At 40.5% G+C, this 19,704-nt stretch overlaps 6 protein-coding genes across 22 annotated transcripts in view; 4 read left to right on the top strand and 2 right to left on the bottom strand.

Moving 5' to 3' along the window:
- Positions 1-56: 56 nt before the first annotated feature.
- Positions 57-1,220, bottom strand: LOC108649717 (androgen-induced gene 1 protein). Its single transcript, XM_018098742.3, has 2 exons — positions 616-1,220; positions 57-551 (listed from the first exon to the last, which is right to left on the bottom strand). Exons 1-2 carry the CDS (start codon positions 1,107-1,109, stop codon positions 218-220), a joined length of 828 nt encoding a protein of 275 aa, XP_017954231.1. The 5' UTR covers positions 1,110-1,220; the 3' UTR covers positions 57-217.
- A 167-nt stretch (positions 1,221-1,387) lies between these two features.
- LOC108649716 (transcription termination factor 4, mitochondrial) lies at positions 1,388-2,466 on the top strand. Its single transcript, XM_018098741.3, has 2 exons — positions 1,388-1,545; positions 1,603-2,466. The coding sequence occupies exons 1-2, from the start codon at positions 1,504-1,506 to the stop codon at positions 2,395-2,397; spliced, it is 837 nt and encodes a 278-aa protein (XP_017954230.1). The 5' UTR covers positions 1,388-1,503; the 3' UTR covers positions 2,398-2,466.
- Positions 2,467-2,649: 183 nt separating this feature from the next.
- Rbsn-5 (Rabenosyn-5) lies at positions 2,650-4,642 on the top strand. Of its 2 annotated transcripts, XM_089257880.1 has the most exons (4): positions 2,650-2,789; positions 2,848-3,517; positions 3,586-4,187; positions 4,243-4,642. In XM_089257880.1, the coding sequence occupies exons 2-4, from the start codon at positions 2,851-2,853 to the stop codon at positions 4,483-4,485; spliced, it is 1,512 nt and encodes a 503-aa protein (XP_089114006.1). In that variant the 5' UTR covers positions 2,650-2,789; positions 2,848-2,850; the 3' UTR covers positions 4,486-4,642. The 2 variants fall into 2 exon arrangements, with proteins under 2 accessions (XP_089114006.1, XP_017954220.1); XM_018098731.3 differs by having other exon boundaries at positions 2,787-3,517.
- A 209-nt stretch (positions 4,643-4,851) lies between these two features.
- On the bottom strand, positions 4,852-5,547 carry Acbp1 (Acyl-CoA binding protein 1). Its single transcript, XM_018098758.3, has 3 exons — positions 5,357-5,547; positions 5,175-5,289; positions 4,852-5,106 (listed from the first exon to the last, which is right to left on the bottom strand). The coding sequence occupies exons 1-3, from the start codon at positions 5,369-5,371 to the stop codon at positions 4,964-4,966; spliced, it is 273 nt and encodes a 90-aa protein (XP_017954247.1). The 5' UTR covers positions 5,372-5,547; the 3' UTR covers positions 4,852-4,963.
- Positions 5,548-5,690: 143 nt separating this feature from the next.
- Piezo (piezo type mechanosensitive ion channel component) overlaps positions 5,691-19,704 on the top strand; it is a 37,957-nt gene continuing 23,943 nt past the window's right edge. For all 16 annotated transcript variants that reach the window (XM_018098718.3, XM_018098710.3, XM_089258658.1 and 13 more), the window contains exon 1: positions 5,691-6,075. The gene's annotated coding sequence lies outside the window, so the exon portion shown is untranslated. The remainder of the gene's footprint in view (positions 6,076-19,704) is intronic.
- On the top strand, positions 8,673-10,097 carry LOC108649284 (uncharacterized). Its single transcript, XM_018098252.3, has one exon. It carries the CDS (start codon positions 8,755-8,757, stop codon positions 9,952-9,954), a length of 1,200 nt encoding a protein of 399 aa, XP_017953741.3. The 5' UTR covers positions 8,673-8,754; the 3' UTR covers positions 9,955-10,097.

The raw sequence follows: 19,704 nt of genomic DNA, 5'->3' as shown, positions 1-19,704 counted from the left end.
AATAATCGATAGATGGCGCGGTGTTTGAACTAGGGAGAATAAGGAAAAAGTTCGTCTGTTACTTTAAACATTTTTATTTACTGTAACCATTTACTTAAATTAATCAATTTACACACAGTGGAGTGTATTGTACAGCAGACTCTATGGGCAAATGAATAAGTATTAACTAATCTCCATCTTTTGCACGTGAGTATATTGTAAATAACTACTATTCTGTCTAGTTTTGCTTAAGCAGCTTTCGCTGCAGCAGTTGCAATTCTGGTGCCCACACAATATTGTTAATAAATTCGCCCAGAAAGTAACAGATTACACTCAAAGCCACCAGGCCAGCAAACATTACAGCACGCAGCGGTATGGGCAAGATTTCAAGCAGGGGATAAACCCACTGGCCACTAAAATAGCGCACAATATTCACCCAAATGACGTAGAGAATCATAAAGGCCACGTTGCCAGTTACCCCGGCCAGGCGACTGGGATATCGCCGGAAGCAGGTGAACATATCCATGATGGCCAGAAGCGCAACATTCGTGTGAACTACATGATTCAGCCAGCTGCAATGAGCCAGTTCAATAATATCAATAATTAAATAAACAATAAGCATATGGTCACACTTACTTGGGGAATATTTCGTCCAAGGCGGCGGGAAAAATGAGCTCACGATCATATAAATAAATAACCCAAAACGAGATGCACACATTATGCGCAATGGGGAATGCAAACGTGGCGAATATATAATCACGTACTTGCCGTAGCAGAGACTTTGGCGCCACGGTCACCACATTACTGCCGAACAAATCATTTAACAACGCTACCGTGTGGTAAATGGCCTGCACGATAACATCTAGAAACGTGAGATACTTAAATTTGCCACCCCAGCGGGTTTTCAGCTCCTCCTCTTCATGCAATCCCTCCGGCCAGTCCAATTTGAAGAGATAATAATAAATGCCATAGCAGAATTGTGCAGCGGCCAGCAGGTGAACCAGAAAGCGCAGGTAGCTAAATGCACCGCTCGTGTAGGCCTCATTGCACGTCTCCAGCCGCTCAGTATTCGCTTGAGCGGCTTCTCTTATAGCGTTCTCCTCGCGTATTTTTTTCTTACTCTTGGCCATAGTTTAAATAAATTAATTAACAATATACGAACGCGGCGTTTGCTGGCGGTGCAGCTGATTGAGCTACCAGGGCTGCAGCAGCGGTATATGTGCTAACATTGTTTACAATAAACATAAGATATGCCCATATGACACTGAATGAATCTGATTCGTAACTATTAAGTAGCATGATCTGTCTTTATATTAATCAAACACAATAATTTAATACATAGTCATTAACTTTATAAGACAGAATGTAGGAAATATATCAGTCACTTGTTGAATTACCCTTTGACAATTGCATAAGAAACGATGTCGTATCATTCAGACATATTTTACACTGTTAACACAAAACAGCTGTTGCCTGTTGTTTTAACACAACACATACTGCATAATTGTGCAAAATTAGTTGGGAATGTGGAAGAGAGTGTTATTTAATGCACAAAATGTGCAGCAAGTACGTATAAATAGACTGTTAATTGTAGTAAATATTAAATAATTCTGAAAATTGCAGCTTAAAATTGTAAATATTCGCCAATTGGCAGCAAAGGCAACTGCACCCAAATTGTTGCAACTGGAACAAGTGCACATTGACGAAGCTGTTAAAATGGAGCCGGCGTTGGCAATTTATACTCCCGAAGTATGGCGACGGGCACACGAAACTTTTCAAAATCACGGACTGGAAACTATGAGCTTTCTTCGAATTGTTACTGGGAATCCAAATGTGTTGAAGCGCACGCCAGACCGAATAATTAACAGTCTAGAGATTTGGCGAGCCTGTCAGTTTGGCGAGAACTTGTTGCACCTCCTGTTGACCAAATATCCGGAGCTGCTGGACGTCACTGATGCCCATCAGTTGCTCACACTGAGTGCCTATTTGAAGAGTCGCCTGTCGACCAATAAAAACGTGTGGAAGGTGCTGATGAATAGTCCGGACTTGATGGCACAGCCGGAGGACTTGATAGAGGAGAAGTTGACTTATATGTTTGAAGAAATGCGCATTGAAGTTCCGGAGATTGTGAAGTCCTCTGCTTTATCCTTGCCTTTCGAGGAGTTGCGCTGTCGTCACACTTTTCTGGTTCGCTTGGGTTTGTTTAAGCCACGCCCACTTAAGGCAGATCCCAATGAGCCGACGACAAATCATAGACTATATCAGATAACGGATACCTCCGAGAAAACCTTTGCAACCAAAATATGTCATGTTACACTGCCCGAATACGAAGCATTCAAGGAACTGTTGGCGCGAGAATTGGAGCGCAAGTCAAGAAAAACTCAAGTTGAGGAAGAATTTAGTGATGAAGAAGTTTAGATTAAAATGTTATTAGGATCTGTGTTATGTACCTATTAAATTGATTGACAACGTTCTTTCTAATACAAATAGTTTTTTTATTGCTTTAAGAAGCTGTTAATTGTAGCTTGTTTATTTATGTTAAGTGGTTGCTTGCATGTGAATGGCAGATTTTGCTTCTTTATTTACGTTACTTTAACAGAGTATTCTGCTCGAGCAGCACGTTGACACGTGAATGGCAGATACTTGCTATCTTTGTCGAGTGGGTGGCATTAGGGGAATTTCATTTAAAATTTAATTAAAAGTCAATATTTTGACGTACTCAAAAGGCAGCTAGTTGTAAATTGTTATTAATATACTCAACATACACACATGGCCAGTGTATAGTAGCTGTCACATCGCATCTAGCCCAGCTGGGAGGCAACTTAAGCACACCCACAAAAAACCGAGAAATAAAAATTAATTCATGACAGCATGTCGGGTAATCCCTTTGATAGCACCGAGGAGGAGCCCAGCGCCAGCAGTGAGGAGATACTGGAGGGCTTTCTGTGTCCCATTTGCCGTGCCGATTTGAAGTCAATTGATTTCCTGACCGAACACTTTGCACGCCAGCACGCCGAGGAGCAGGATGCCCTCAAATCCGTTTTTAAGGATATCTTTACCAAAGCCAAGAAGAAGATTCTTAACAACTTTGATGATGAGCGCATTCGTGTGCCGCCAGCTGCCTCGCCGGCTGCTAGTGCCAGCAATGCAGCCAGCAACAATGGAACATCAGCCAAGCCAAGCAGCGGGAGAGCACAGCTAAATCTCTACCAAAATATGTCGAAGCAGACTGCGGGCGCTGAGCGCTCCCATTTCGATTATTTTCAAACGGTACGCAATCCCCGCCTGGAGCGCTACGCGAGCGAGACGAACAAGCTGATTATTCGACTGCATCGCCTACTGAAGGACCTGCCCACGGATGCAGTGCAGCGAAAGCAGCACGAGCAGCAGACTGTGCCTTGGCTGGATGGCAGCTCTGTCAAGCTCTGTCCCAGCTGCGCGAAGAGCTTTCACATCGCAAGACGACAGCATCATTGCCGGCTCTGCGGCGGCATCATGTGCAACGATTGCTCCCGCTTCTTGCAGTTGGAGAATGCATGTGAGCGGATATATACCCAAATCCCATTAAATTTAGCTTCTATATTTATGTTTCTTTATCTGTTGCAGTGCACTTGGCTAGCCTGTCTAGCACACGTGGCGAGCCTCTGCAGCAACTGCAGCATCCGGACTATCGAGCCATACGTCTCTGCCAGCATTGCCTGTGGCTCCTGGACACACGCCAAGACATGCACGAGAGTCGTACCTGTCGTCCGCTGCTCGTCCAGGTCTATGAGGAAATAAGGCAGCTACAGAAGCAGGTGACGCCCGATCTGGAGATGTATTTAAAGATCGTAAACAGCCTGCACGAAGGCGAGTCCATATTCACACTGGCTGATGCAAGCGCACTACGTGGAAAGATCGGGCAGGTGGCGGAGAAAATGGATTTGCGCAGCAAGCGCATCTTGACCATACACTCGGAGCCGGGTAGCCGCGAGGAGGCGCTCAAGAAGGCCATAAGATTAAGCTGTATACAAGCCATCAAGGAGCGCATGCTCTCGCTGCCGCCTTTGCCGGATGAAGGATACATAAGGCAGATTCAGGAGCGCAAGCGAATCGAAACGGAGCAACGGATTCTGACAGAGCAGCGCATGGCCATGGAGGCGCACGAGCGCAAAGGATTGACGGTCCAGGCGGGAGTTGCACCAGAAAGTCGCAGCTTTGCCCAGGGCGTAAGCTTATAGCAACTAATATTTATTTCAATAACTAATTCGTATATCTTTTCAGTCCGATCTGCAGTCACTGAACAATTGGTCGGCGCCACAAGCCTCGACGACTGTCACAATGGTCGATGATCCGCTCATCGAGCAAATCAACATAATCAAAGGGTACATTAAGCAAGCACGTGAGGATCTAAACTTCGATGTGGTCGAGACGCTGGAGCTAAATCTACGCGAGCTGCAGCGCGAAGTCTACGAGAGGCAGCGACAGTCGAGCAACAGCGCCCGAACTGCTCAGTCGGACAGCTAAGAATGCCTAGATACGTACATAAGCACGCCTACAGTATGCATATATATATATGTATATGCCTCTATGCCTAAATTATTCGCTTAAGTATGCATGAGTGTATAATTGTGTTTTATATATCCATTCCCGCTTTTGACAACAAAATAAATGTGCAAATTGATTTCTGCGAGTGTATTTTGTATTAGCTAAAGCTGAAAACTCGATAATTGTGTTTCCGCCTGGGCTGTTTATATCCATATGCTTAACAAACGAAAACAGTTGGAAAACACATGCACGCATGTATGTATGTATGTTTGTCAATCAGAATGTGCAAGTACTCAAATGCATACAAACATACATACATACATTATTAAATAGATGCGTACTGTGTTTTTGGCGTGCGTATGTATTTTGTGCTAATGACGAAATATTGTGCGTATTACATGTGAGAGAAATGCATTTCCAACTGGATTGTTATACACGAAACACATAATCCATATGCTTAGGACTTTAGACCCAGAGACGCAATCAGAGATTTCACTTTGGTGATGTAGGCAGTTCGGGCGTCGGCTTGGCTGGTGCCTTTCAACTTGTTCCAGGCCTCCCATTTGGACTTGCCCTTGAAGTCGAGGAAACCAGGTTTTTCTGCGCACCGTACATAGTAATTATTAATAATTAAACAGCATTAATATTGTAGAAAAGTCAATTTTCACCTGTATTGCAATCGCCCACATTGGCCTGCTTGTAAAGCCCGTATAGTTCGAGTAAATCGCTGTCAGCCGGTGTGCTGCTCAAGTTCTTGACATCCTCGGCAGCTTGGTTGAATTCCTGTTAAATTTATGGGTATTATGGATATTAATTTACTGTATTTAACGCTAATTTTACACTTTTATACCTGTAGTTCCGACATGATTATCTATATAATTAACTATACTAATGTCCATCTCTAGGCGACCGCGATAGTTGACACGAGAGAGAACCTCTGTTAATGAACAGACCCAGGGCCGGCAGTTGTATAGGAAATCAACGTATTGTGAACATATTTATTATAATTGTATAAATGTTTACTGTTACATATATTTATATGAACAAAATTTAAAATAAATACATTTAATCAAAACTTGGTGTATTGTATATTGAAATTACCAACTTTGTTTCACTTCCCGCCAAACGTGCAACACTGCCGGTTAACAGCCACAAGCCATTCGGTTAACAGCCGCAACTCAGCTTACAGCTGTTATTATTACGCGTCGAACTTGCACAACGAACGGACGTGTTTGCGCGTGGGCGCCTAGTACGACGAAAAAAAATCGAAATCAAAACGCAACTAGAAGAATTTAATAATAGCCCAAACACAACAAACATCGTGTATGCGTGCGTGAGTGTGTGTCAAAGTGCAGTGTGACGCCGCACTATAGTGTAATTAGCAATAAATAATTGCGAGCGCAAAATCAAAAAGAAAGTGCCAAAGAAAAAAGAAAAGTAAACGCAGAGCGATTTGTTATTGCTAGAAATTTGTTGTGCGTTCACCCGTTGTGTGCAAGTGTGTGTGTGACTGTGTCTGTGTTCTGTTGTTGCTGTATCGGCGCGCGAGGCGCTGCTTATGCAAATGTGGTATGATTATGAATTTACCTAGCAACTAGTATCCGATCTATAGATTGATAGGCCTATATATCGTTCTACATACACATATACATATGTGCCATGGGCCGTACTAATTGGCCAGCAACACGTAACTGTTATTTTAGAATTTGTATTAAGTTGGCTGTTTTCGAAATTGTGTTTAGCGTGTGTGTGTGCGTGAGTGTGTGCCAGTGTGTGTGAGTGCTTGCATCGATTCCTTTGCTGCGCTGCCGGCGTCGACTATTCTAGCATGCGATAAATTTATAGCCCAGCTGCAACGTTGCCCTTGGCATGTTGTTGCTGCTGTTTTATGTGCGTTTTCGTTAGCTAAACAAATTTTAGCTACCAGCTATAACAATTGAAGTGCGAAAAGCAAACAAACAAGCAGCAACAACAACAACAGACGACGAAAACAACGACAGGCAACAAAGTCGGCATTTGATTTTCCATTCAAATGCGGCATTCCATGTCATTTCCCCTTCCCCCACTCATCTTCCTTCCTGCTTTCCGCTTTGGTCTCGCTTTTGTTTTTGTTTATTTACTGTTTTTTTTTTCTTTTCATTTCTTTTTGGTAGATCTAATCAAATGTTAGTGTAAAGCGAGTCATTCATTATATTTAGCTTAAACAAATGTTTTCTCTCTCTATCTCTATCTCCCTCAGTCTCACAGTTTGGTATATGTGTGTAGATTGGAAACGAATTTGGCTTTTTTAATAGCAAAAGAGCATATTTTACTTTTTTCCTTTGCTATAGAAATTTGTTGGGAAATCATTTCGTTTGAAATGCATTTGGGCATAATGGATTCTACAATTTTAGAATATAGAGTGAATTTTTCTTTCAATAAACCCATTGAATTTAAAATATTTTCAAGGTAAAATTTTGAGAAAGACATAAAAAGGATGACGAAAGGGTAGAATAGGAAAAATAATATTGATAATTGAAAGAAATTGAAAAAGAATAAGAAGCAGAAGAGTAACATAAAGATCAAGAAAAGTGTGGAGAAGTAATCATTAAGAATCTCTCTCTTTCTCTCTCTGTCACACAAAGTGTGTCTGTATCTCTCCCTCTCCATGTCTCTCTCTCTCTCTCTCTCTCTCTCTCTCTCTCTCTCTCTCTGTGCCTCATATTTCTCACTTTCCTTTTCAGTTGCTTTGTTTATGCAGCTGTTGCTCTATTTATAATTTCATTAACGCCATTTTATAGCACTCACTTGACTTTTAACAGTTTATTATGGCACTCGGATAATCGCAATTTGTCTTGACAGACTTTCGTTTTGCTTTTCTTCTCTTCTTCGCGATATTTGCAATGACACTTAACGAGCCCTTAGAACCAACATTATCTCTCTTTATTGATAAGCTCTGGGTCTATTCACATTCACATTTGATTTCTTATGATTCATGTTGACCCACTCGCTGGTGTTCATTCAGTTCAGTAAAGAGATGGGAGGGGATATGAGCTGAGGGAGCGTATTGAAGGGGGTAGCCCAAGTCTTATCAGCTCACACTCGAGATCCACTTGACAGCAGTTTGCCCCCCTTTTGGAGCCGCGTTTGACAATGAGCTCACGGTTGAGTGCTATAGATGCGATACGGAATCAAGTTGTTCAATTGAACGATTTAGTGAACCACTAAAATTGTTGAGTGGCAAAGCTAAATCAATTATGAATTAGACTAATTACGTATTGCTTGAGATTTCCACTATTCAGGAACCATACTGAACTGATTCACTGATCAGTGATTAAGCAAAGTTCTGGCGCTTTCGCGAACTAGACTTTCTGCTTTGGTTAAGGTACGCTCCATTAGCATAGAGATCTTCCACTGTTCAGGTTCTATCGCGCTACTCAGCTGTTTATCTTGAGCAAATAAACATATATTATTTAGGAATCATATCTGCAGCAATACAATATAGTAATAGTAGCTTTAAATTCATAGAATATTGCCTACAATTCGAGATTCGTGCTATTTATGAAAAGGATTCGTCAAAGAATTACATTTTTCAAATTTCCATGTGCTTTAAGTAGATTTCTTTTGAGCTTTGAGTGAACATACGAAATGAAGTCTGTTTTGCGCTTTTCGTTTCTGTGTGCTCTCTGGTGATTCAGTTGCTCAGTTTCTACTTTTATTTCGCACTTTGCGTTTTCACTGCCTCTTTTGCACTTATATATTAGAATTTTAATCTAATGAGTGAGTGAGTCATTTCATTGACCTCTTAATGCTCTATTTCACCAAAGGCGAGACGCTGTTATATTATCAATCTACAATATTTACTTTGCTACTTGTGATACGCTGTGATTAAAGTATAAATTCTTGTTTATAAAAGAGATCATCATAATCAAATACATATTTGTTTATGGGAAATGCTAAAAATAGCTCCGTTATCGCAGTATTCACCTGAATGTCAATTTCCTTCTCTTTGCTCTATTAATCTCTATTCCACTGGGATCTCAACTTGAACCCTACAACCTTCTGTCGGGTCGCTACTTTCTCCTGTTTGTCTTTCGCATCAGTAGAAAGTGTGCCCTGGATAACTTCTAATAATTTTTGCTGCTGTCAAGTAGGCCGAGCGAGAGCTGGATATTCATGTCCCTTGAACATACATCATTGTAAAAGTCAAGTTACAACTATTAACAGTTACTAATCTGAAAAAAAAAAAAAAAATAATATTTGTGAAAAATGTCTGTGAACGAAAAAGCCGAAGCCACAAAGCCGCCAACTTTAACAGTTGAGGACAAAGTGGAGACTGTGGCTGAGAAAGCCAGCGACACCGTCACCTCTACCATTACCTCTACCACTATCAGCACCACTAGCAATGCCATCGAGACCACTCCTAGCACCACCGCTACCAATGCAAATCCACCATTCGAGCTGGACATCGTGATCAATAACGTCGTCTGCTCGTTCAGCGTTCGCTGCCATCTGAAGCTGCGGGAGATTGCGTTGCACGGCTCCAACGTGGAGTACCGTCGGGAGAACGGGATGGTGACCATGCGCTTGCGTCGTCCCTATACGACGGCCTCGATCTGGTCGTCCGGCCGCATCACCTGCACGGGCGCCATCTCGGAGGCGCAGGCCAAGGTGGCGGCGCGTCGCTATGCTCGCAGCTTGGCCAAGCTGGGATTCCCGGTGCGCTTTCAGCATTTTCGCATCGTCAACGTGCTCGGCACGTGCAGCATGCCCTGGCCGATACGCATCGTCAACTTCTCGGAGCGGCACCGCGAGAGCGCCTGCTATGAGCCGGAGCTGCATCCGGGCGTCACCTTCAAGATGCAGGAGCCGAAGGCCACCCTCAAGATATTCTCGACGGGCAGCATCACGGTGACGGCGGCCAGCGTGAGTGCCGTGGAGACGGCCGTACAGCGTCTGTATCCGCTCGTCCACGAGTTCCGCACTCGACCCCTGAACGAGATCCTGGACGATGGCAAGATGAAGCCGAAGTTGCCCAATCTTCTCAAGCGTCCCATGCCATCCCATGCCATGGCCGGCAATGCCATCTCCAAGCTCATGCCCACGCCCGTGGACATGTCCATGCCCATGCCACTGTCGCTGCCCGTGGCCCCGCCCATGCGCATTCCCATGCTGAACGTGATGCCCGGACTGAAGCGCGAGCAGCCCACTCCGCCGCCGAAGAGTGCGCCCAGCGAGAACATCTGTGGCAATGCGCGTCGTCGCGCCGCCGAGTGCTGGGCCAGCAAGCTGCAGAAGAAGCGTCCGCGCTTCAACGACGCCGGCGCCATGGCCATCCTCAACGCCAACAACTTGGCCCGTCAAAACCAGCTGCTCCGCAAGGCACCCAACAAGCCGGACGTGAAGTCCACAGCCCTGGGCGGCGAATTGGAAAGCAGCGCGACGGATGATGAAAAGAAGCATTCCTAGATCCCTGAAGATCAAATAAAACTCTCCCACTCAAGAGAGCCGTTATAAGTACTGTAATAAACTTGTATCTCATAATTGATGTAACTAATGTCAATTCCATATTATCCCAAAGATGTGTGAGATTAAACATAGCTAACTGGAAATGATGAATGATTTTAATGTACTTAAAGTTGAGATGGGTCTAATGGCACTTCTTAGCGATTTCCATTATGCAATGGAAATGGGAATGGTTTCTTTTGAAAACGCCTGGCGCAATCCATATGCCTTGCCTGTGCGTACTCATGAAAATCGTAGGGAAAGACAGCAGCTGATTTCGCTATCTATTGCATTTATAGACCTAACTCCAGCTCACTCCAGTTCTTCGCTTCCCTCTGTATTATCTTGCTGCCATCGTATTATGAGAATCGCAAAGAGAGGTGGCTCGTCTCTACTTCTATTATATGCTCTCCTAAGCACTAGATGTGAATTCTAAGGAATCTTAAGCATGTCTGCCGTTCTTCAATTATTTCTTCTTGATTCATGAGAATCGCATAGAAAGACAACTTTATATTAATGAACTACATACGTACTAGGTATGAGCTAGTAAATTTAGCAAAGAAAAGTGAATGTCTTATCTGCTCTACAATGCCTCTTCTTCCTTTGCACGTTATGAGAATTGCAAAGAGAGGCTCGCCTACGAACTAAATGAGAAATTATGCGCACTGCGTGGAAAGTCTCTTTGCCCTCTTTCTGCTTCGTCCTCATGCTCGAAAATCGCAAAGAGACGAGCTCAGGCTGCTTCTCCTTATAGGAATCACAATGAAATTTGAATTATAACGGATTTTTTCTTTAAAGTAACGTAAAGTTTGACTACCCCACATACCTATATAAATATTTGTCCATCAAGTTAATTTCATTTTCTGCCATTTCCATTTCCATTTTCACAAACATTTCGAGGGATCAAAAGCTTGCAATTTCGATAGCCATTAATTGGCTGTTTAAACAATGATTTGTTTTAATTAGCGGGTATTTGCTTGGGCTGGAAATGCTTTCCGTTCGATTCGATTTGAGTTTATGCGCCCGCAGCTTTTCACGGCCAGTCAATCAATATTGACACGGAGTGTGATTTATGGCCATCGTTAGGCACTCATATGCAATTGTCTATGTGTATGATATGATAAACCCATTCATATCTATGTCTATATGTATATAAATATCTATCGTAATGCCAGCTGAGCTCCACTGGGCCTTATCTCATTTAGCTGACTTTTCACATTTTGTTTCATTTATCAGTTTTTCGTTTCCGTTTTCGCGTTTTCAAACAACAACAACAACAACAACAGTTGCTCAAATTAGTTTTGGTTCCAGCTTTTTTTTTTCTGGCCCAAAACTGTTTTCACTGTCAGCGTTAAAAGTCATTTGCCCCCGCCCCAACTATGGAGCACCTCTGAACCCGTCTCTGTCTATCGAAAAGTTGGCAAGCCGAAAAATTTGCAGCTCTTATTGGCCAGCCCCGAAACCCGTACTCAGCCTCAATCTCCTTCTCATTGATTCTCGAAAAATGCGCCCTCAACATTACGGGGCTTTTCATATATCTAGTATAGTGCTTTTTTTTTGGGTAGGTTAGGCATGGGTGGGCAACCACATTTATAAAACTGCAACAGCTGCAGTTATTTTTGCAGCTTGTTTGTTGTCGCTGATGTGGCTGCGCCGTTGCTGCACTTGGCTAGATGGGCATTACGCTTTTCTCATAGATATAGTCATCAAAATGGGTGCTGATATGGAAATCACTTAGAAATGAAGCTTAATTTAGCGCGCTATTTGCCTGTTCTTATTTATTTAAGTTAATGTGAGTCATTGGACTGTTTAAATCAGTGAGAATCACTGAGAGAGGCAGTGCAATTTAATGTGATTATTTGCCTGCTGTTGATGAATGAGAATCACAGAGAAAGGCGGAGCAGAGTGAGTAGTCAACAACTATTATACACTTGAGCTTAGAATTTGTAGATATACGAAATATGTTTTTAAATTTGTAGAATATAAAAGACGTAATATACATATATAGATAATAATACTATATAGATTTTAATACTTGACTTTTTAGTGCCTAACTTCTATAGAATAAGTTCCGAATGGTTAAGGTCAGGTCAGAGTTAGAGCATTGCAACTTCGACTTCTTCATGTATGACTGTGTCTATTCTCTATATCGTTGTTTCTCTATTCTCTATACCTAGCGCCCCCTCGTCGATGTTTTCTGCATCAGTGGCACATTTTCAATTGAATGCAACATATTTGACTTTTCGATTTTTACATAGACTAACGGCTGTTGCCAAGCGAATCTGAAATATTTGAAAAGAAATTCGCATTTCTGTTGCTTGTGCTAAATGTTTTCAATGTCGTATTGAACTTGGCTATGTTGAACTGATTTTACGGCGATTAGTTATATATGTCCTTATTTAATAGGTGGTTGAGTTAACTGGAAAATTATTATCTATTTTCTATTTTAGCAGAAATTTCATACTCCTTGTAAATTTTTGTTTTTCTTATCTATTTGGTTTACTTGCCTCAAATGCGCTAATTACAAATTGCTTTCGACTAGTTCCGCTCTGACTTGTCCTTGAACTAGTTCCGTTAAGGCTGAGACAATGTCAAGCAAAAATCTTGCGACTCGCCTTATAAGTTAGATTCGTTCTACTTAAGTGATATTACGATTTTTTTTTTTAGTTTTGTGAGTTTTAGTTTTTGCATGATATTTAAACTTTTTTTTTTTTATTGTTTTTAAATGCATAAAAATTTATTATATTTTCTACTATGATCAAATTTGTTTCTTACTTATATATACAATACTTATATGCAGGTTTACTTACCTATTGGAACTTGTGAAATTGATAGATGCATAGATTTTAGATATGTTCATAGAAAATTAATAATTTAAGTTTCAATATTAATACAAAAGTTGATAACTTTTACTCTACTGCCTTATCAGTATAATTATGCAACTCTGTTGGCATTGAACTAGTCTTGGAAAGGTTAAGAAAGGAAAGATTCTGGAAGTGATCAAGCATATGTTTTATCCATTCGGTTTTATCTAGCTCATAGACAGCTGCATCTGGGGGGAGCAACAGCCGCAGTTTGTTGTCAAGGTGCCTTCCGTGTTGGCTCGCTACCTGGCCAAAATGCATCCCAACAACAGCAGCAGCTGCTGCTATTGGCCCTCTTTTGTTACCTGTTTCAGTGCGGCTCGAGAACTATTTGATGAAATAAAATTCTACACATGCGGCTCGGGGTTAAGAACTCGACGAAATGCCTCAACAATTTTTGGCGTTTGTTTCGTTTTTGCGTCATCGCTGGCGGAAATGCTCATGTGTATAAACATATACTATATACATATATATACTATATACATATATATACTATATACATTTATGTATACTCTATGGATGTAAGCTGTGTCTAAAATATTCAAGTCGGGCTTCCTAAAGGTTTATTGTTTGTTCTGCTTAAGTTTTTTATTTAGCTTTTGCCGGCCTGCAAAACTTGTTTTCTAAAATGTTTTATTACACACTCAACTTTGAGCTGTATAAACGTAATATGTATACACAAACTCATATAAATATATATGTATGTGTATAATTTGGTATTCTGCTAGATTCTTTTTTAATTAGCAAATAAATTTATCGCCTTTATTTCTCGTGTATTTATTTCTTTGCTGCTGGATATTTTGAATATGTGCTAGACGTCTTATCGTCTAGTTGGGTATTGTGCTCTATAGGTATGTCTGTATGTATATACATTTTACATATATACGAGGTTTGCTCACTAAGTAACACGAAATTTATGGTTTTTGCTCAAATTATTTATTTTAGAAATCATTTTTGCTACTCCTACGATGCCGTCATTTTTTCCTCAGTCTTGCCGTAGCTTCGTTCTCTAATGGGATTTTCAATTCAATACTTTTTCAACAGATTTCGCATATGCATATGAATTCTAGCTATATGCCAAAAGCTAATGTATTCTACGCTCTTAGCATTTAAATGAGCTAACATTAGCATATTATGTTGAATTACATATTTACATGAGGTGGAAACTAACTTAAGCTGTGGTGAATTTGTATGCTAGGATGTCTTTTATTATGCTGATGATGAATGCTATGTTATCCTCTTGGCCTTATTATGTAATGTTAAATAACATTTACGTAGTTTGTTAGCTAAGATATTGTTGAATTATTCTTAACATGATCTGTAAATATGTTTAACATGTTCAAGATTAATATATCAAAAGCCTTGTGTTTGTATACATCATTTGAATACTTGTACTTATTTATTATCCATGTATGTGTGTATGTTTACTCATGCGTTTACTTAGTGGCATAGCCGTGAGAGAATTCTAAATGAATTGAATTTATTTGCTTTTGCTCGTGGTGACGCCTCGATGCGTTTGCTCTGTGCAAATATTTTGTATTTAGAAATGTGCTTGATGATTATATGCATATTGTTGGCTTTATAATCGGATTGTACATATATACATATATATACATATGTAGATACCTTTGTTTATATATGCCAGTTGTATCCGAGGAGTAGGTCCAAGTGTTCAATGACGCGTTGGCTGATTTTTGCCACGCTTCACTGCCGTGAAATACTTTACAAATACAACAATATTAAAAAAAAAATGCGAATTATATATGCACATAGTGATATATAATTCTGTATAGAGAGAGAATTCTAGATAAGCGTGGGTGGCAATGTGTGCGTCTTTTATATAATATAAAATATATGTATGTATGTATATACGCTTGCATAGAATTTTATTTTTGGGATTTCGTTTTGTTTGTGCTTTTTCTGTTATTCAATTTGAATCTAGTTTCCTTTTGACAAAGGCGACTAGAAATGCAATTCTCTTAATTAGAATAAAGAAGAGGTCAAGCAAAATTGTTGAGGTAGATCATAAATATATAAAAATATATTTCTGAAAAAAAAAACTTTGAGACAACTTGTCGCAGTCTTTATGAGAGAAAGAAAAAAAAAAAACACCTGCACACTTTAAAAAAAATTCTCTGATTTTAATTAATAAAAACAATTTAAAAGTAGATTGAAATATAAATGAAAAATGTTATTTAAATAAATACCCATTTATTACTCTGTCGCTGCACGATTAATATTCAATAATATTCTTTGTTGATTACATGTAAATAATAATAAATATATCACTTTAGTATTACATTCTTTGATATATGCATTATGCAATCTTAAGCCATTCCTCACATGCTTAAGGCATATTTAACGTAAATCAATTTGAATTTATTATTCAACTATCTCAAGTCAATTGTAATTCACCACGAAACGCTATCAGCACCGTTGCAGCCCCGCATTTTTTCTGCTCTCTTCTCTAGACTAATTGCCCGCGCCCCGCTCTCTATCGCCATCTCTCTCGCTCTGTCTCATTAGCATCTTAATTTTTCATGTCTGGCAGCCACTTGAACTTTGTCCGGGCGTTGCCAGGTTATAATGATATTTGCAATTGGAATTTAATGCAGTTGCAGCGTGCGCGCCCTTTAAGGTGTCCTATAAAAAGCAAGTGAAGCGTGCACACTCCGCGCCTCCGACTGCCAGTTGGGCAGGTGGCGCCATCTAGTGGCATATCCGCGTGTCTAGTCGCCATTAATTTCACATTAATTACGAACGTCACAGAGTAGCGCACTTTGGTTTCTTTTTCCCTTTATCCTTGAGCTATGCGTGTTGCGGGTATGTTGGACTGGATGTGAGGTGGGTGACAGGTTATGAAATGCCAGATTGAGTTATGTGAGCATTTTAATATGTTCAGGGAATTTAAATAGCTAACATTTTCATATGTTATGTTACATATATACATACGAATGTAATGCAAACCATTCATGTATTCATCAACATATGTCTGTTAAGCATCTTGAGGTTGAAGCTGAATGTTTGTTTACAGACGGCTGCTATGTTAACTTGAGCTTAATGTTAAGGAATAATTCGCTTGTTATTTTGCTGAGTTTTTTTTTTTTTTAAAGGGTATTTTATCGTGTAGCATTTGTTGTAGCTATTTACTTTAGTTTTACGACTGAACATCCACTGTAATCTCTGGCTTATTGACCAGCTGATGTTACAGTTCGAGAGCTCCTTTGAACTATTTATAGCGATACTAAATTTGTGTCGCGTTCTCTTTTGAGCATTTTTTTCTCGATTGTTTTTTTTTTTTTTTCGCAATTGTGGCCCGTTAACTGCGACTACATTGCTGCAGGGTGGCTTAGGCTGGCCGGCGACCAACATGTCACGCGTTTTGCTTTTTAATCTGCTTTTGCTTGTTGGGGGATGAAGAGGGGCCGCGTGACGTCATCAGCAGTTACAATGATTGTCAATGTCAATACGGAGCCATGGTTAACCCCTTGTTGCGTGGATAGCTCTGCAATTGGTCAGCAGACCTAAAAGCCAAATACCTCGACAGCACGCAATGAGAAATTCGCTTTAAAATGAGGCAAGCCGGACAATTGTGATAGGGGAGTGTTCGACCTGAAGATACCTTGTATACTCACCAGCTAGACAGAGAGAGGGAGAAAGAGAGAGGTGAACCGAAAGAGAGACAGAGCCAAGCAAACAGGTGAACGGATGGAAGGATGGAAAGGCAGACAAATGAAAGGCGAGGTATATGGAAGGAAAAGCAAACAGAAAAACCTTTAGACGGATGGACAGAGGAACCAGAGGAACAGTCCGACAAACGAACATTTCTGAGGCGATTCCTCAGCTCGTTGTCCAATACTAGATTTTCTCTACTAATCCTACTGCACACACACACACACACACACACACACACATACACATTTATCCAATGCTACTACACCCAGAATTTCCACACTCAAAGGGTATAAAAAGCACATTTCACATTCTGCGCTGAGCAAGCAATTTGAAAAGCAATTAAAACAGAGCAGAGAAAATTGTTGAGCCAAAAACAGAATTTTTATAGAGTTCAAACGCAGTTCAAAGTGTCACGAAATGCTCCACTTTGATATCGAGGAATGCCAACATTATAATTAATTCGTTTTTCTTTCTTTTTGGCTGCTTTAATTCAATTATATATTGTATGTGTGTGTGTGTGTGTGTGTGTGTGTGTGTGTGTGTGTGTGGTAAATAAATCTTGCTGGAGCCCCTATAAATAGTCGGGCAAGTGCAGCTGGTGGGTCAAGAAGTGGGTCAACGGCAATGCATTTACTGGTCTCTTTTATCATTTATATATATATTACGTATACGTAAATTTCACTTGGGAAATTAATTTCATAGTGGTCACGCCCCAACGCCCACAAAAGGGCGTGGAGCTAATGGCTTGGCAAGCTGCAGCGCCCCAGCACGCCCTCGCCTTCATGTCAAATTGACAAACGGCTGCGACGGGGACAGACGCCTGACTGGACGGACGAATTGCATATCGGCGGCTGCTGCTGCCGCTGCTGCTCTTGGCCTACATTGATATTTTTGGCCAACAGCCGCTGTGCGAAACAGTGGAGCAAGAGGTGTGAATATTTGATGAAAAGCAAATGAAGAATAGATAGAGAATTGGGTTGATAATGCTTACATTTTGAAGGAATTTCATTTTAAAACTATATCATAGGCAATATATATATCAGCTAGACACTTAAAAACTGGGGGAAAAATTATTTAATATCGAAACTTGGGCACTTTTTTTTGACAAATAAATGAAAAAGTTGAACAACTAAAGGAGAACTCTCTATAACTCTCTATAAGCCTCTATAACTATAGTAACTAACTGTTGATCTAGCTACTATTATCTATGGCATTATGGAAAATATTATGTGAAAACGCCTCTTGGGGGCGTGGTGAACCCAGTAGGTCATTTAAGTTTGCTTGTAGTTCCACTAAGAAGGGACTAAATGGACTGATCCTATATAGGCATATATATATAGCGTATATAGAATACAAAATGGGAAGAAGAATATTTCTCTGAACCAAATTTCATATTTAAATAAAGTCAGAAAGAAAAATTCAATATATCAATCAAGTACAAGTACCAAGTACTATAAATTATCATGTGAAAGGGGAACATGAAATAGGAAACACAGATTATGAAAAATGGAACACATGCATAAATATTGTGGCCCATTTCAATCGCAATTCAAGCCACTGTAAATGCATAAAAGCTCAGTGGAAGCACATAAATTGATAGTGTAGTGCGATGGCTGGTTAGGCGTGCGAGGAGAGGTGAGGTGGGGAGCCAGAGCGGGCGTTGTCAGTGGATATTACACATACGACATGTGTTGCGCTTGGACTGTTGATGTTGCCATTGACAAACAATTTGGCTGATGCAAACGAAACAAAACACATTGAACGCGATTTAAGGCAATATTGCCAGCTAGCAGGAGACGGGAGAAGGGAGGAGCGAGGAGGGAGCTGGCAGATGGCAGCTGTGTGGCTGTGTGGCTGCAGGTGGTTGGCACGTGTTGAACTTAGTTCGGACTGTTTTTTTTTTCTCTTAATTTAATTTATTTAAAAGGACACGTAAGCGGCATTTCGCAATTACTCAACGCCCAGTTAAATGTCACTTTACGCATTTAATGTGGCCTAATAGCTGCTCTGCTCTGTACTGACGAATATCACTCGGATGACGTCATTTGATTGCATACCCTTCATCTAGTTACGTTTCTTCGTTATTCTGTGTTTTTGACTGTCATAAAGTGTCGCCATTTTTATGTGTAAATTTCTAAGCTCATTTGCATTCGCGGTAAAAGCGAAAAAGTATTTGAGTGTTATGCCATTTGGTCAGGCAACACACCTGGCGCTATCTGTCATACATCATATTCCTACACATTCATCTCCAGCTCCATATATCATTGGGCTGGTCAGCCCGACAGTAATTCCTGCGGTTCGGGCATTTCCTTATGACAGCGACACGCAACAGTTTTCCTGCTCCTCCTGCCAGACGCGCAGAGGTCTGTGTCAATGACAGCCAACTGTCGAATGAGTGTCGAACGTGCCTTTGGCCCGGGGTATTATGACCTGACATTTACGTGTAACTAGTTCAATAGACAAATGGGGCATGTCAACAGGTAAGAGCTGAGCAGGAGTCGGCGTAGTGGCCGTATATCTTTCACGGCTATAAATATCAGAATTAGTCATAGTGAAGAGGCGTAAAAAATAAATATTCGTGGAATGCATAAAGAATAATTTGATGAATAATTTCCAACAAAATTTAATTGTGGCTAAAGCGGGCTATATGCAACAGCTGTTAAGCTTTAGCTTTACATAGATTTATACTGTTAGCTAATTTGTATGGCATATTCTGTTAATCGCTTACGCCGTTCTGTTGCTAACAGAGTTTCAAACTTTAAATGCAAATGAGCTGCAAATATTATGCAAATAATGTGAAAGATCTTGTGAAATGGAAAGTAATTGAAAGAATTATGTGAAAAGAGGCAGAGAAAAAGAAAAAGAAGGAGAGATAGAGGAAAGTGAAACATGCGAAACCAGTTGCTAGGTGTATACTGAAAGCAAATGCAAATGAGACCAACACAGGTGAAAATCACTAATTATAATGAGTTAGAAATAAAGCAAGGTCAGAGACAAAAGAAGAGCAGCAAAGAGAATTCCCGGTTTCGAGAGATGACTGCACCAACATATTGCTAATATCATAAAAAGGTTTTCAGCACTTATCAAAGTCAAACATTTCATTGCTAATTGCTCCACTGAGACGTTAAATTTCACAGAGACTTTTCCCAGGGTTGCACACAATGCTCAGGCGTAT

This window comes from Drosophila navojoa, chromosome 3 (genome assembly GCF_054131105.1).
Source record: "Drosophila navojoa isolate 15081-1374.11 chromosome 3, UAZ_NAV_1.0, whole genome shotgun sequence".
Taxonomy (NCBI): Eukaryota; Metazoa; Arthropoda; class Insecta; order Diptera; family Drosophilidae; genus Drosophila; species Drosophila navojoa.
Note: the sequence above shows the minus strand (reverse complement) of the source record. Positions and strands in the feature narration are given on the sequence as shown.